General features: G+C 48.2%; 4 protein-coding genes across 4 annotated transcripts; 2 read left to right on the forward strand and 2 right to left on the reverse strand.

Moving 5' to 3' along the window:
- The first annotated feature begins 136 nt into the window (after nucleotides 1-136).
- Nucleotides 137-2821, forward strand: GGI43DRAFT_249304 (uncharacterized protein). Its single transcript, XM_083200798.1, has one exon. The coding sequence runs from the start codon at nucleotides 507-509 to the stop codon at nucleotides 2568-2570; it is 2064 nt and encodes a 687-aa protein (XP_083064173.1). The 5' UTR covers nucleotides 137-506; the 3' UTR covers nucleotides 2571-2821.
- On the reverse strand, nucleotides 2822-4842 carry GGI43DRAFT_249358 (chromate transporter-domain-containing protein). The gene is made up of 4 exons (XM_083200799.1): nucleotides 4555-4842; nucleotides 4459-4506; nucleotides 4281-4402; nucleotides 2822-4226 (listed from the first exon to the last, which is right to left on the reverse strand). The coding sequence occupies exons 1-4, from the start codon at nucleotides 4696-4698 to the stop codon at nucleotides 3074-3076; spliced, it is 1467 nt and encodes a 488-aa protein (XP_083064174.1). The 5' UTR covers nucleotides 4699-4842; the 3' UTR covers nucleotides 2822-3073.
- Nucleotides 4843-5824: 982 nt separating this feature from the next.
- Nucleotides 5825-12000, reverse strand: GGI43DRAFT_420842 (aconitate hydratase; the record flags this gene model as incomplete). Its single annotated transcript, XM_083207865.1, has 3 exons — nucleotides 5825-8141; nucleotides 8812-9677; nucleotides 9745-12000. The coding sequence occupies 3 exons, from the start codon at nucleotides 11998-12000 to the stop codon at nucleotides 5825-5827; spliced, it is 5439 nt and encodes a 1812-aa protein (XP_083064175.1).
- Nucleotides 12001-12497: 497 nt separating this feature from the next.
- GGI43DRAFT_396407 (bifunctional alcohol dehydrogenase/S-(hydroxymethyl)glutathione dehydrogenase) lies at nucleotides 12498-14833 on the forward strand. Its single transcript, XM_083204960.1, has 5 exons — nucleotides 12498-13151; nucleotides 13239-13368; nucleotides 13430-13565; nucleotides 13630-14267; nucleotides 14337-14833. Exons 1-5 carry the CDS (start codon nucleotides 13131-13133, stop codon nucleotides 14555-14557), a joined length of 1146 nt encoding a protein of 381 aa, XP_083064176.1. The 5' UTR covers nucleotides 12498-13130; the 3' UTR covers nucleotides 14558-14833.
- The last annotated feature ends 1427 nt before the right edge of the window (nucleotides 14834-16260 follow it).

A 16260-nucleotide genomic window follows, 5' to 3' on the forward strand; every position in this document is an offset into this window, starting at 1 on the left:
TTATTCGCGTCGCACACGGAGTCTCTGCCCTCATCGCCCCCACGGACTGAGACCAAAGGCCGCGACGAACACTGCTTGCTCACGCGAGCGAAAAGTGTTTAGGAAGGCGCTTGATTCTTTAACCGTTGCTGTTCCTAGCCTGAAGTCACAAAAAATAAACTGAAAAGATCTGACATTTCAAGAACGAGCCCAATTTCATTTTCTTTTACGCAGACAATTCACCGTACAGCCATGCTGACTAATTTGCAGGATATCATTTCTATTTTCAATTCTGATATTTCAGGTGGCTGTGGATAAATTCTATCTGGATGATTTTTAGCAAACGCAACGCGTTGGGCTACTTGTTAGAATTTCGCACTGGCCCCCCCTGGTTACCGCACCGCAAAATCTTGGATGGTAAATCATCAGCCCTCATTAAGCGGAACCCTAGGCCTTTTACTTGGCATGGAATGGTATTTCGCAGACATCATCCGGATTCTGCTGTATGATTAGCAAAGTCCACAGACATGAATCGAAATGAGGCCCTTAGAGCTAGGGGAGGATGCTCTGTTTGGGACTGCGAAGAACCCATATTTGCAGAATCTCTCTGCTCTAAACACCAGATGGTTGATCATAATATTGTTGCCTTCAAGCCTACTGTCCTTGAGCCGATGCCTCGGTCTGTACATAAGGCAAAGAGGACCCGGCGCTTCTCCCCCGGGCGGACAACGATTGGTCCCGCACAGAGTAATCCTCAGCGATCCACGTCTTCTGCACATCGGAGTGACTCCACTTTGATACACCCGGCTAATACTATCACGGAGGTGCCAGCCTTTGCCCGTCAATTTCCAAAACAAGATTCGGGCCATATTCTTGGGCATCCAGCATCACCAGTAACAAGGCCCATGATATCAAAGCAAGTCCGAGCAGCAACAGAATTCTTACCATCCTACCCCTCCGCAATCATGACTCGGTCCACACTGTCGGAACCCCGGGAGCCTTATTTTGCATTGAGGCCCGATCAAAATCATGCTGCATATGCTCATCAAAGTCGCAATAGAGATGCTCCAGCGGGCCAGTATGCACCACCAAATGTTATTCCCAGAAAACATCTCGCCCTAATCGGCGGATTGGTTGACGTTGATGACGGATTCATGCCAAATTTAAATTTTCCTATAGCTCCGTCAACTACTTTGCCTTCCAATTCATCCGGTACTGGTACTGGTATTAAAGGCCCTCCAACGGCAATTCCATCTTCTCGGGCTGGAGACTCAAACTTGGAGGAGTCAATTTCGATCAGTGTCGCCCAAACGCCAGGCCGGAGAAAGCCGGAGTCAACGAATCCCAATAGGCGTGAGGGACCTACCATTCACGTATTTCAAAAATCCGACCACATCTTTCAGAGCAAAGAAAATATTCCAATCCATATATCCCCATTAAAAAGGAAAGCCGACCCTTCAGATACACTTCCAAGAATCAAAGATACCTCTGTTGAACAGAGAGGAGATGGCCGCTCTACTCTCTTGGAAACAGAAAGACAAACAAAGGCGCGAAATTTAAAGCAGCCAGAAAATATTCATGGAAGCGCTCCGCCAAACAAATCTTCTAAATATCAAAGCTACATGACTAGTGATGAGCAAGCTGCGAATCTACCTCGCACCCCGAGAAAAGTCCAGATATCAAATACACTGGTATCTACGATAGAGACTGTCCATACGAATGGTCGAGGGCAGCTCGAAAATCATACACGTGTGCAAATCGAAATTTTGGATTCAGATGACGAGACAACTATTCATATTCCTCAACAACCGCAACAGCCCAATCCTCCAGCAATTGCAACGAAAGGTGAACAGAACAATATGGCCAAGGGTCCACCATCCACTATTGCAACAGACGGCGTCATAGTGGTGGACCAAACAGTGGTGGACCAAACAGTGGTGGACCAAACAGTGGTGGTGGCAACGCAGGCGATAGCAGAAGAGCGCAAGAAGGACAAGATCCGCACCTTTGACTCAGAGGCCTTTGATGCAATGATATATCGCCAGTCTACGCTCCGTCCGCCGCGAGGGGTCACGTTACAAGCTCCAGCCCGACCGAAAACTCCGGTTCAAAATCCTGCTATTGAGTATCAGAGGCAATATTTGTCAATTAATCCCGCAATCCATTTACCGTATAATCGATCTGAGGAGTGGCACGCAAAAAAAGCTCTCGAGATTCAAGCCCGCAGAGGGCGCAAAGCGTGGTTTGGAAAAGTCATTGAAAGGCGACGGTGGCTACGAGCAAAAGAGAAAGCCGAAGAAGACGAGCGAAATGCAGCTAAAGAATCAAATCAAAAGCTTTCGCGTGTAGACCCGCAGCCCTGGTCCTGTAATCGAGTCCTCGATTTTGGAGATGTTCCTCACGAGGAATTACCAGAGGATGTTCTACAGAACCCCGCGTGGGTCAAGGCATGTGCCTGGCATCGAGAAAATTATGCAAAAAGGGTTTTTCGAGAGCGCGCCGCCAAGAACGCGAATCGGGAAGCATGGGATCAAGCTGAACGCGCCTTGGAAGATGCCAAACTAGCATTACAAAAGAGCCGTGGACCTTGAAATAACTGGATTCATTTCACTACGTGTGTTGGCTTTGGCGTATTCCCTTGTTCCTTTGCTTCTTTCAAATGTCAGCTCTGGTAATATTCTTTGAGCAACAGGTTTGATATAGAGAGAAGCTTTTGCAGTTGTAAAATCTACGTTCAATGGAGTTATGGAGGTACAAGGATACAATTGGCGCATATGGAGACTGTTTTCCCCTCTGTCTATTTTTCTCTTTTATTTATAGAAGTAGATGGCCTAGTGAGGCGTGGCATTGTTGCCAGATACTCGATTCAATAGTTTATATTTCTGGGCCACAAGCTCTACGACAAGAACAGTATATAAAAGGTGGTTGCATCATGGAAAGAGCTAATTTATGTATCTGTTAATTTGTTAATACAATCCTCTCACAGCTCACCATTGTGACGTGCTGCGCCTGAAGTTGTTTGGGAGACAAAAAAGAGCTTTGACATTTTATTCCAACTCGTCATTACTGTTGTATAAGAGGCTTCTCTCAAGGCCTAGCTCATTACAACACCATATCTCACCAATCCCAGCACAGCACCGAGGAGTATAGCTAGCGGCGCAGAGAGACCAAAGTATCTGCCTCCAACATATGTCGACGCTGCGACAACCACCCACCATGGATCGTCACCCAGGCTTTTCCCAGACTGGAAACCCACATCTATATATCCAACTTGCCAAATTCGGTACACGGCTGTGTAAATTAACCCGACTGCTCCCGCATTGACACCTCTGAATCCAGATTTCACCCACGGCTTGCTTCTCAAGACCTTCCAAACGCCCATTGTACCATGAACCAGGACCATCCCCGGCAAGAAGATGCCTATATATGCAATGAATGCTCCTAGAATGGCGGGCTGGCCGCCGTTAATGGCAGCGAGGCCTCCTAGGTATACAGCAAAGTTGAAATTCGGTCCTGGAAACGCTTGTATTATGGCGAACCCGATGAGAAAATCACGCGGACTGACCCATCCCTCTGCCACAACGTACTCCCTTAATAGTGGAATCACCACCGGTCCACCGCCAAAAATAATGGTTCCGGCGAGACAGAGATTAGCAAAGAGTTTATATAGCATAGGGGGACTGTGCAAGACTCCACGAAGCACCATTATGACGGTGAAGGCGAGGAGGAAAGTTGTGATGACAGCAGCTCCAGATTTCCATGAGAAGTTTAACCGATATTCTTGTGGTATGGTGCGTGACTCAGGCTCGTCTCTAGAAGATATCTCATGTTCTTGGTGTGTTGCAGTCGAGTTATTGGAGTCTCTGCGGCCATCTCTTTCGATTGCATCATTTTCCACTCCCGTCGATAATGGGTTCGAAGACATGAGAATATTTTTAACAAATCGGCTAAGACGATGAAGCCAGCGGAGGTCATATATAACAGTAGCGAATCCGGCAGCAAACATGAGGGTTGGAAAGTACCAGAGGGCATTATAGAGTAATCCAGCGGCAGCAGCCAGAAAGACAATGATTCTAGTCAGCTTATCTGTAATTGTTTTGTTTGATAGTTCAACTGCTGCTTGGGCAATAATTCCAACAGTCGCTGCATTTAGCCCAGAGAGGAGAGCGTAAACTTCACGAGGCAACGCGCTCTTTAGCTCAGAGACACCGATGGAGAGACCAAACATCCCCAGCGCCCCGGGCAAACTGCGCGGCAAGGTTAGTCAATCACTTCTTGGCTATACTTAAATTCAGACTTGCCTCCAAATAAAGAACGCAAGCAGGGCTCCAAATAAGCCGTTGTGAATTAAATTGATGCAGTAAAGCATCTTTGTGCTTCCCGGACCTGATAGAGCTTGTGAGATGCTGAACAGCTCTTGGTACTATGAGATGACTATTAGTCTGCTGAATAGGCGCAAATGTCTCCAGCGGGGCATACCAATTGTTCGTCAATCCAGTTGAGCTTTAAAACAAACTTATCATGCAACTGTTTCAAAGTCAGACTACATCAGCTTCAATATGATTTTTTGCGTACAAGTTTGAAATGAACTGGCGGTCCACCAAATGCAGTCACGCCGAGATGCCAGTTATTCAAAATCACAGGCCATGCTTGAATAAGGCCCTTTTTAAGCTTACTCTCCCAAGAGCTAATAGACATTTTTGCGAGTACAGCATTCATTGTTTATTTCTCACTCTCTCACGAAATGTTTAGAGTATCAAATGCGAGAATTCGGAACGTCGCTCGATGTTCCGAGCCTTTGAGCTGGGTTATAGCATTAATTAAGAACTCTAGCCATAATTGCGTTAGCCCACGTGTAAGGGGGTGGGCACGCCATACGCTGTGCTTCTAGCGTCACCCAGATATATAATATTAATTTGCAAATGGGTTTTGGTAAATAGCCTATTAGCTAGTACGATATGATATTTCCGCTTATTTTGGTTAATAATGGCATAAAAGTCTTTGCATAACTCAACGTGAACTCCGCTGTGTAATCTGTTAAGCATTTGTAATCTTAGCAAGATGTTAGGTTACAACTGTCCCCGAGGAAGAGGTTGTATGTTACAGCCGAAGCGGATATAATTGAGGCGTCTTGGGATCAGTAAAATACGACTATTCTATCAACTTAGTTGTGTGTAGATATCTATAAAACCACTTGTTTTGCTTTCGTTTCGGGTAATATTATATGGTAACCTATCTCAGAAATGGATAATTAACAACATTTCATCATTCAATAGCTCTATCATTGGGAAGCATCTTACAAAATCGTCCGAAAGCCTGAATATGACCACGCTAGGACAATGCCGGTCCGACAGCATTGGCTGGTCCACAGCTATGAATCCTTCAATCCTTCGCTTCCAACGATGTTGTAAGGGTTTCTGATTTGGACAGGCTCTCTGAGTTTCTTACAAAGCTTGAAAGCAATCGAGTTCATGAGGAGTTTCCAGATCATAGACATTAGTCTAATCTCACTCATTAACCCTGTTGTATTGTATATTTATAGAAACGAATTAATGAACTCAGAATATAAACATATTTCTTTGAAAATTCGAATCATCTGACACAGTTGTTTTGTATAATTTTCCCAATATTCTCCATCGCCAAGGAAATTTCATTTCATACAAATCAGATCGTACACCTTCTGTTCGTTATACAAAAATTCAATTAACAGGTTCCATGCCTTAGGTATACTGCTACATACAAAAACGCATGGCACTATATATACCCATTTTCTTCATCCTTAATTTTCCTCAAATCATTCTGCTATATCCACCGCAGCAGCTATACCCTAACCCTGATTCAACATTTATATTCCCTTGGACAGCAAGTTCAGCGCACTGCCTGCCAAGATGAATCCCGCCTGGTCCTTGCTAACAGCATGCTTGGTCGGGATCAAAAACTCCTCACCGCTCGCCTTCTTAACCTTGAGCTGAACATCTCCCTTGCCCTTGTTGCGGAGCATCTCGTACAGTCCAACGGTGCTGACCTCGTCACCCGCGTTAATCTTATCGTAATCAGCCTCGTTCTCAAATGTCAACGGCACAACACCCTGCTTCTTCAGGTTTGTTTCGTGGATACGAGCAAAAGACTTGGTCAGGACGACTCGAGCGCCGAGGTATCTGGGCTGCAGGGCAGCGTGCTCACGGGCTGAACCCTCGCCGTAGTTGTGCTCTGCGACAACGAGCCACTCCTGGTTGCGCTCTTTCCACAGCTGACCGAGCTCAGGGATGGTGTGCTTGGAGCCGTCAAGGTCGTAGGCGGCGTTGACTTCGCCCGTCTCGGCGTTGGTGGCGGTGTTGAGGGTGTTGGTGCTAATGTTGGGGAGATGGCCCTTGTACTTGAGCCAGGGGCCGGCGGCGGAGATGGTGTCGGTAGTGCACTTGCCAGTGACCTTAACGAGAACGCGGAGGCCAGAGAGGTCAGACTCGGGGAAGGGGGCGAAGGGCTCGAGGAAAGCGAGACGATCGGAAGATGGGGAGACTGCGACCTGAACGCTGGGGTCAGGCTGCTGGGAGAGGACGCCGAGGGAGGGAACGCCGGCCTCAAAAGGAGACTTGGGACCTTCAAGACCGTGAGGGGGAGAGAACTTGAAGTCCTTGCCAGAGGGGGTCTTGATAGAATCAGTCATGGGGTTGAAGGTAGTTGAACCAGCAAAAGCCATGGCGGTAACAATCTCGGGAGAGGCAAGGAAGTTCATAGTTTCGGGGTTGCCATCATTTCGGCCACGGAAGTTACGGTTGTAGGAGGTGAGAATGGCATTGGAAGTTCCCTTGGTAACACCATCCTGTCGCTGCCACTGGCCGATACAAGGACCACAAGCGTTGGACAGCAAAACACCACCGGCAGCCTCAAAGGTCTTCAAAGTGCCGTCACGCTCCAGGGTGGCGCGAATCTGCTCACTACCAGGGGTAATGTAGAAATCGGCAGCAGGCTTGAGACCAGCGTCAGCAGCTTCCTTGAGGAGACTCTCCACACGGGTCATATCCTCATAAGAGCTGTTGGTGCAGCTACCGATGAGACCGGCAGACAGCTTCTCAGGCCACTGCTGCTCCTTGACGACGTCCTTAAACTTGGACAGAGGGGTGGCCAGATCGGGAGTGAAGGGGCCGTTGACGTGAGGCTCCAGCTCGGAGAGGTTGATAGTGATGAGTTGGTCATACTCGGCGCCCTCATCAGCCTTGAACTGGAAGCGAGAATCCTCAGAGGAGTTGTTGCCAGGGAAGCTTTCCAGGGCCTTGATGTTCTCAACGGCCTCGCTTCTGCGGGTAGACTCGAGGTATCGAGCAGAAGCCTCGGTGTAGGGGAAGATGGATGTGGTAGCGCCAACCTCGGCACCCATGTTGCAGATGGTAGCCATACCAGTAGCGCTCAGGGTGTCAACACCGGGACCAAAGTACTCAATGATGGATCCAGTGCCACCGCGAACAGTCAGCTCGCCAGCCAGCTTCAAGATGACATCCTTGGGAGCAACCCAGTTGTTCAGGCTGCCAGTGAGCTTCACACCAAGAACCTTGGGGGCCTTGAGCTCCCACGGGGCGCCAACCAGAGCCTCGACAGCATCAGCACCTCCAACACCAATCGTGACAGTGCAGAGACCACCAGCATTGGGGCTGTGACTATCAGTGCCCAGCATCATCAGACCCGGCAGAGCGTAGTTCTCCAGCACGGTCTGGTGAATAATACCCGCACCAGGCGGCCAAAAGTCCATGCCGTACTTGCGCGCCGCAGATTCCAGGAAATCGAAAATTTCCTTGTTGGCCTGAATACCGGTCGACAGATCGTTCTCGGCACCCTTGGCTCCCACAATCAAGTGGTCGCAGTGAATGCTCGCAGGGATCGCCGGCTTCTCGAGATTGCAAGACATGAACTGCAGCAGGGCCATCTGCGCAGACGCATCCTGCATGTTGACCCTGTCGGGCTTCAGCAGCAGGTTAGCCTTGCCGCGGATGCTGCGTCCATTATCCGTGTTGGTCAGAAGTGACTCCTCGACATTGTCCAGGTGGCTGTAGAGAATCTTCTCAGCCAGCGTCAGGCGCTGCTTGCCCAAGACTCGTCGCACTTCGGTGTATCGGTTGAAAAGCTTCTCGTACGTCGGCGGCAGGGACTTGACGCTCGAGAATCGCCTGGTAGAAGAAGCGCATAGAGTGCGGTTCAGAGCTCCGGCCGCGGAGCCGGATCCAGCTCGTCGCAAAAGACTCTACAATTGCCAATTCAAGTCAGCTCATTATGTATACTTCTATTTCCTACTCTTATACATCTTTCAGCGTCGGAAACTTACAGTCATGGCGCCTCCAGAACGGCCTGCCAGTTCAATTGGTGCCATCTTATGCGCTCGTGATTCATTCCCACGAACAAACTTTTTGGTGGGGTGAAAGTTTTGAGATTGGCAATGCGCGGTATCGGATTGGAGACCGGCGGGCGGGAGAGAATTGGGGCAAAGTGGCGCCCATCCATCAAGCAGATCGCACCTACGAGCTGAGCTAGCTCTTTTGACGTCTCGCTATAAATAGTGGGCTTCAGTTGGTATTTAATAGGTGAAGCAAGTCATGTAGGAAATGATATCCTCATTAACAGAGTATGCTGAAGCTAAAATTCCTGAATCAACCGCGATGCCTGAACACATCTTTCCCAGTTCGAGTATTATATAGGTATCTCACACCTGCTAAACATCATGTATCATCGCCTCAATCCCAATTCCACCATGTAGTATATCCATTTGTTCCATCTCGGTCTATCGTCCCCTTGTTTTCTTTTTTCTTCTAGTAAATTGCAACTCCATCCGCATCGTCCAACCATAGCGATGACAGGTCTTTGGCCAAGCCTAGTCTCAGTTTGCGAATCACATCTTCTCCCTTGGTATTAGCAAGCCAGCCTTTCCTCCAGTCCCATCCCCTGTTCACTTTGCCTCCTCCTGCCATAATAGACTTTTGCATGTGGCTAGCAAGGAGTGAGCTGCCACTCATCATATATGTGCTACCACTAAGCGAATTTGTCGACTTCATCAAATCTGCAGGCGTAGACCCCTTCAAACCCTGCGCTGACGCGAGCACCAGGTTGAAAAACTCTTCGCATGTCGAGTACACTCTGGTGCCCACCGCTTGAATATCCTCAATCGCCTTGAGCAGAATGTCCAGCTGCTCGAGAGAGATAACAGAGGGCGACTGGTTAATGAAAACTGTTGTTTCGCCGAGTAGAGCCAGCAAAAAGTCTTCGCTGACTACAGCATCTCTGGTCTCGTCGTAGAGCCCGCCGCGGATGTTGTCCCCTGAGCTAGAGACGACAGCCACCAAGGCGAACGCAGCTTGCTTCTTCATGGCAAGAGCCCTAGATGGCGAGGTTTCTTCAATATTTCCTATCTCGTCTCTGATCTCGTAAAACTTGCGCAGCGTAGCGTAGCCGCTAAGCATTCGACCTAGCAGCTGGGCGGCTTCCAGATCAATCTTTGCCTTCTCTTCCAAGGCTTCTGACCTATTCCGAAGCAGGCCCTTGAGATCTTCGTCAAGATCCTTTTCGGCAGGGTATACAGTTGATTGCACCAGGGAATAGGACATGAGAAGGTTCAAAACTTCACGAACTCGGTCCGTGCGGTGCGAAAGTGCAAAATACCAAAGAGCCTCGCCATATCGGTGAGATTCTTTTGATAAAATCTCGGCAAATGTCTATCATACAGTTAGCATGCCATTGCTCAAAGAAGAGCGAATCAAAGAAGAGAAACAACTTGCTCACCTCTGCAGTCTCCTCGGCATAATTCATCATGCCCAGATCGCTCAACAACCTCCACATCTTATCAACCGTTATGCTAGAGTTCTCGTCTAATGTTGCCAAAAGATCTCTCAGTAATTCACCAACCGTTTCCTCTGACTTTTCTGGAACATCCATTCGCCCAAGCACCTGAATGGCCATCTCCCAGCCGTCTCGCTGTGGTGAAAGATGCTCAATTCCTGCCAGCTCTCTAGCATAAATAACAAGGGTTGTGTCCTTAATGCCCTCGATATCATCAGTGCTAGGCTGGCCGACTCCGAGAAGCATTAAATCATCGATATCCAGACTATCAGCCGGCAGCGGCTTCGCAGATTCTTGTAGCGGAAGCCATTTGCCCAAAGAAGCGATCTCGGCCACTGAGCAGGCTACCGGTAGTGACCAAGTTCTCAAGCATCCAATGACAGCGTGAACGTTGCCTTCAAAGGCAGATGCAAGAGCAACTTCCACGGGATTCATCGTATTGGGGGTCAGGCCAGATTGGATGACAACGTTGAACACCGTCACCAGCCGGTCAAAGTAGTCCTCAGAGTCAGTAAAGCTGCCGGGCGAAACACCGAACTGAGACTGCACCAAGCTCTTGGGGCGCTGAATACCCTCATCCCACCAGCCAAACAGTGCAACCGTTGCCTCGCACCAATCCTGCGCCGTCTCCAAGATAGCCTCAGTCTGTCCCAGGACAATGTCATATACTGTCTGCAAATTTTCGTAAATATCCCAGGGAATCTGGCTTGAAGCCTTCTTGGCCATCGCTGACATGGACGTGTCGACTCCATCGTTCAGAGAATCCAATAGGCTAGTATCTTTGCCTTCGGCAAATAGGGTGAGTCTATCCAGAGAGCCTCGAGCCTGGACTCGGAATAGAGTCCAGCTACTATCCAGAATCTCCCAGTCGTTCCGTGCTGCGGGGCATTGGTCAAGCATCTCGCACGTAGCCTCTGCAAACCTTCGTACGTTTTCGAGAGCCTTGCCTGTGTAAGTTGGGCCGCCCAGAGGTCCTCGGCGAACATGCTCCCAGCCAGCATTTCTCAAAAGTTGCTGCGCCCCGGTTACATCGCCCCGTAGCAGTGCATTTCTCAGAGTCTGCCAGTACAAGCTATGGCATGCAGGGCTGGGCTTATATCTGGAAATCTCTCGAACTTGGTTAGGGAACAAGTTGTGGCTGCTTTGTAACCAGTCAAAGAGAATTTCTGGCAATGGCGGGGTCTTATCGTCCTCGGTTTTTGTGTCGAAACGAGCATGGTGCATGCGGAGAATCAAGTGCGCGACATAGGCAGCTTTTTCAAACGGGTCTGCGCTTTCTGGTGGTCCAATGGTGGCCAAATCTTCGCCTTCTGGTGGAGGAAGCTCTTCGGTATACTCTGTCCAAAGTTGAATGAGTCGGTAGGTGATATTAGCAAGCGAATTCTCCAGTCTTTCTGGGTCCTCAATCGCGCCAACTCCATCGTTATATAGTTGACAGACCAAGTTTTCGGTCTTTAGGATCAAATCGGGGCTCTCCGTGATTCGAGCAGGCTCTTGATATGTGTAGATATCTTTGGCAATGGTGGCGAATAGAAGCTCGTGGTGTCTCGTAGGCCTAAAGCGAGTCGACTGGCTAAATATGCTCTCAGCTTCCTTGCGCACTCTGGCCGTTGCCGCAGGTGTTTGCAGCATCATCAGGTCCGACTCCTCGCCAATAACGGGCTGCCCATATGCACGGTCGTCGTGTCGCATGTTCAAGAAAATGTCGCCCGTATCAGAGCCACCCGCGCTCAATTCCTCTTCCATTTCCTCGTCGATATACCGCTCCACCTCAGCTTCCATATCATCTTTTCTTTGTGACGTCCTGGTTGTTTGAGGCGCACTTCGAAACAAGCTTCCTCTTAGGGGAGGAAGTTCTTCATCGTCGTCAAAACCCTCGCCAAAATCGTCTTCCTTGTCATCGTTGGCACGAAGCTGTCTGCTTAGCCCAGACGGCCGCCCTCTGATGCCTCGGCCCAGAGGAGCATTTGGGTTGCGTGATTGGCCAAACAGCCCTCCACCCGAGCTTGAGGTTGTACTAATTCCAAAATTTGGGTTAACTGAGCTGCCGAATTCTGCTGCTGTTGATGGGGGAGGACCCAAGGGCGTGCTTGTCAGATTGTCGTCGTATTGCGAAAAGTTGTTGGCACGTCGCCTATCCGGTGTTAACGGAGAACCTTTGCCCATCGGACTAGAATCGATGATAAATCTGTTGGCCATGGTGAAGAGCGATGCTGCCCTGTCGGCTGGTCCAACAGAATGTTCGTATCAATAGCAATGATGGATCACTTGTTCATAAACGCGGGTGGATTTTCGTAAAGGTCAGCATGTGTCTTTCGTCTTGAGCAAGATTCGCAGCAGATGCAGATGTAGAACTGGGGACGCTTAGTTGTGAATAAAAATTGCCCTCTATTCGTTTGGCCCAGCACGCGTCTTGGATATTTTTTGGAGCTGTTGTCGCGCTGGGATGAACGCGGTCCGAGATTTAGCCGGGGCTCACCGAGACACCAAGAGCCCAAGGTGAACTCGGTGTATCGATACAGCATTCCACGACAACGATAAGTCTATTGGCCAAGTAACAAGAGAAAATGCGTAAAGAGGATATTTCAATTATCTCAATCTTCTAAAAAGTCACCAGATTCACCTTTTCACTTGAATTTTTTATTTCAACTTGAGTGTCGTTCGTCGTAAATAGATGCCTAGGCAATTGTTTGAATGTTGGTCTAAGCGAAGCATAAAGTCTACATCCTTCAAGCCTCACGATTTCTAGCCGCAATACGGCTATTCACAAATCTCATAAATCAAGAACTTCATATCAGGAGAAATATCGGTATTGATTAGCGGTTTTATTTGCAGCCATCCCTTTCAAAACGCCGAATAGCTAAGGCAACTAGTCAAGTCGGCAATAATTATAGCCGCTATAGGGACAGAATCACCGCCTTTAGTTCATTGTGAGCACGGAGATGACGGAGTTACATATGTCATGGTCACATAACACCGGGTAGAGCCCGGAACAAATAGCAATCTTCATGAAAATCAGCCCTCATTCAAAGATACGATTCGTTGGGTAAATCCTAAGCCTTGCCCAGTAATTCGTTTGCGCATGAGTAAGCGCATAAAATAGAATTAAGCAGCAACAGCAGTTTTTACCCCCCCACTTGCACCGCAGCGGGGTAGCTAATTAAGTTGAATAATAATAGTGACGTTCGGGGGATCGGGAAACTCTATGTTGAGCTCAAGTAGCTGGCGCTCATAAACAAATAGTAGCTCCATCTTTCACTTGAGCCTTTTCCCAACTCAATAGGAAAGCCATAATTCTTCAGCCGCATTTCATCAGCTGAACTAACACAATGGCCTCAACTGTTGGAAAGGTGAGCAGAGGCACTGAAAATACCCCTCCATGGCCTTGCACCCCGCCATGATTTAGTAGCTATGAAGCTGACGAGAGAGGGATGCAGACCATCACCTGCAAGGCTGCCGTTGCCTGGGAGGCTGGCAAGGAGCTGAGCATCGAGGATGTCGAGGTTGCTCCTCCCAAGGCCCACGAGGTCCGCGTGCAGATTTACTACACCGGTGTTTGCCACACAGGTAGGCTGCGTGACTGAGCTGGGCATTCGAAGAGTTGAGGAAAAAATGCTGACCGGTGTAGATGCTTACACTCTGTCCGGCAAGGACCCGGAGGGAGCTTTCCCCGTCATCCTGGGACACGAAGGAGCTGGTATTGTCGAGTCTGTTGGTGAGGGTGTCACCAATGTGAAGCCCGGGGATCACGTCGTTGCTCTCTAGTACGCTCGCCTCACCCCCGATGTTTGTGGTTTGCGTCGAAGATGGAAACTAATTAGCATGCAGCACACCCGAGTGCAAGGAGTGCAAGTTCTGCAAATCTGGAAAGACTAACCTCTGCGGCAAGATCCGAGCTACTCAGGGCAAGGGTGTCATGCCTGATGGCACCAGCCGATTCAAGTGCAAGGGCAAGGATCTCCTCCACTTCATGGGCACGTCTACTTTCTCTCAGTACACTGTCCTCGCCGACATCTCCGTTGTAGCTGTCCAGCCCGAGGCCCCCATGGACCGAACTTGTCTGCTTGGATGCGGTATCACCACTGGTTACGGCGCAGCCCGCGTCACCGCCAAGGTTGAGGAGGGCTCCAACGTCGCCATCTTTGGAGCTGGATGCGTTGGTCTTTCAGTTGTTCAGGGTGCTGTTGTCAACAAGGCCGGCAAGATCATCGTAGTGGACGTCAACCCGGCCAAGGAGGAGTGGGCGAAGAAATTCGGTGCCACCGACTTTGTTAACCCTACTGAGCTGAAGGGACAGACTGTCGTCGAGAAGCTGGTTGAGATGACTGACGGTGGCTGTGACTACACGTTTGATTGCACTGGTAACGTCAATGTGATGCGTGCTGCTCTGGAGGCTTGCCACAAGGGTTGGGGTGAGAGTATCATTATTGGTGTCGCTGCTGCTGGACAGGAGATTGCCACCCGCCGTAAGTTATCCTTTCTACTCTGTTACTGATGTTTTGATTTCACCATACTAACTCGATTTCTTTTTTCAGCATTCCAACTTGTCACCGGCCGCGTCTGGAAGGGCTGCGCTTTTGGTGGCATCAAAGGCCGCTCGCAGCTGCCTGGACTTGTCAGCGACTACATGTCTGGAGCTCTCAAGGTTGATGAGTTCATCACACACCGCAAGACTCTTGGAGAGATTAACAATGCTTTTGAGACGATGAAGCAGGGAGACTGCATCCGAGCCGTTGTTGATGCGCGGACCCTGTAACATGATACGCTGAAGGGAGGGGCCAGGTCTAAAGATCGGACTTGGTATCAAGCTGTAAAATAAAAGAATCATAATTGCATAATAAAAGAATAAAAGAATAAGATACAGTGAAATAGAGAACTGGGGTGACCAGAGTGCCAGGAGCCGGTTTGTACCTTGATGGTTACCTTGGTGGAGAAAGATATACACATGGGTAGGTAGTATACATGTATGTATGACGTACCCCATGTTATGCAGCTTACGATATTAGAAATTAATGTGAATTTCAAAGTTTAAGGATCTACCCTCTCCCTAAGCAACCAACAGACGCAATGGGAGAGAGCATATGTAATTTGATCAGCAAGTAGGAAGCGATATCATGTGTTTTATTATATAGGTAATACCTGTATAAAATAACTTTTAATGTAGAAAAATATCATGTTTTTAATACAGTAGAGTAAAAAAATAACAGTTTTTATATTATCTCAACTACTGTAAACCCAGGTTTAATTCCAAGCATCGACAATAAATAATCTGCCTTCTCTTTTACTGTGACAAAGTTCGGTCAGACCATGGCTGCAATGGACCGTAAAGTGAAACAATTCTGATTTCAAAACAATAATTCAGTGAATTCAGTGCGCAAAAGCCTCCAGAATTGTGTTATTTTGTTTTCTCTTCACAACACGATTGAACATCGAGTTCTTTTTCTCCCAACAGCTCTCGTTCTTGACCCATGACGCCTTTTACCAGACAATCTCTCTCTTTCTCTCTCTCTCTCCTCTCTCTCTCCTCTCTCTCTCTCTATACGCGCAAACAGACTATTAAGTCTGTTTATTTGTTCTTTTTTTTTTTCGGAGCCTTTTTTATTGTTGTTTCCGTCTCTTGCCGATTTCTCTGTGAAAAACTGGCGTTTCCCATAGTTGGTGGTTACAAGCTCTTCTTTGGGGAGCTTGAAATCTCTGCTACTGGATATCTGCTTGCCCAGTTGGGCGGGCGCAGATAAGTTACATGTAGTCGGTGTGCGACTGCAAAAGCAATCTCTTCAGCTGTGGAGGCTCCTTGCTGAGTCCCGTACATTCTTTTAGTTTATCCCATAGATAAGGAGAGACCAGAAACTTTCGCACATCCTTCTGTCTTCATTAGTTACCTCGCGAAAACTTCATATCAAGATGTCTCAGGCAACAATGGATAAGGTAGCCCAAGGCCAAGGCAGTGCAGTGAACGAGGACTCAGCCAACAAGCCTATTAAATCGAACACTTTCTCGTGCGATTGTGTAATCTTATATGAGTTTGAGTTCTCTCTACATTTTTATATTCCCCCTCCATTTTCACAATCTACGTCTAAGCTGCTTTACTAACTATATATTCTACAGGTTCAACAATACTTCTAATCCTACTATTGCCAGTGGAGCATCGCTCGGCTTATCAACCAAGTTAACAGCCACACTCTACTCCTTTAAGAGAGCCGATATGAATCCATAGATTAGTTTTGTAATTGAAGTTCCTCTTGGCAACAAACAAGCTGGCAATGAGAAGAAAGGCTTTGGCGTTCGTCACAGTCGTAAGTTTATTCATCATATAAATAGTGAATTATTATTCAGTATCCCAGTTTCGTTATCCAGCAACCCAGCTGTTACTAATGTCACAAAATTGCGACTATTTTAATCTTCTTCTACTGTCTCTACTGTCTCTACTGTCTCTACCGCCTCTACCGCTTCTGCCGC

Source organism: Trichoderma evansii, assembly GCF_050947405.1.
Source record: "Trichoderma evansii strain SZMC 28006 chromosome Unknown GGI43scaffold_3, whole genome shotgun sequence".
Classification (NCBI taxonomy): domain Eukaryota; kingdom Fungi; phylum Ascomycota; class Sordariomycetes; order Hypocreales; family Hypocreaceae; genus Trichoderma; species Trichoderma evansii.

Bases quoted from the DNA above. Each gene is read 5' to 3' on its own strand.
- GGI43DRAFT_249358 (XM_083200799.1), bottom strand. From the start codon at position 4,698: ATGAATGCTGTACTCGCAAAAATGTCTATTAGCTCTTGGGAGAGTAAG. The intron at 4,507-4,554 runs GTACGCAAAAAA...ACTTTGAAACAG, and splicing joins CGCCAGTTCATTTCAAACTT to TTGCATGATAAGTTTGTTTT. The intron at 4,403-4,458 runs GTATGCCCCGCT...GTCATCTCATAG, and splicing joins ACTGGATTGACGAACAATTG to TACCAAGAGCTGTTCAGCAT.
- GGI43DRAFT_396407 (XM_083204960.1), top strand. From the start codon at position 13,131: ATGGCCTCAACTGTTGGAAAG. The intron at 13,152-13,238 runs GTGAGCAGAGGC...AGAGGGATGCAG, and splicing joins TGGCCTCAACTGTTGGAAAG to ACCATCACCTGCAAGGCTGC. The intron at 14,268-14,336 runs GTAAGTTATCCT...TTCTTTTTTCAG, and splicing joins ACAGGAGATTGCCACCCGCC to CATTCCAACTTGTCACCGGC.
- GGI43DRAFT_249304 (XM_083200798.1), top strand. From the start codon at position 507: ATGAATCGAAATGAGGCCCTTAGAGCTAGGGGAGGATGCTCTGTTTGG.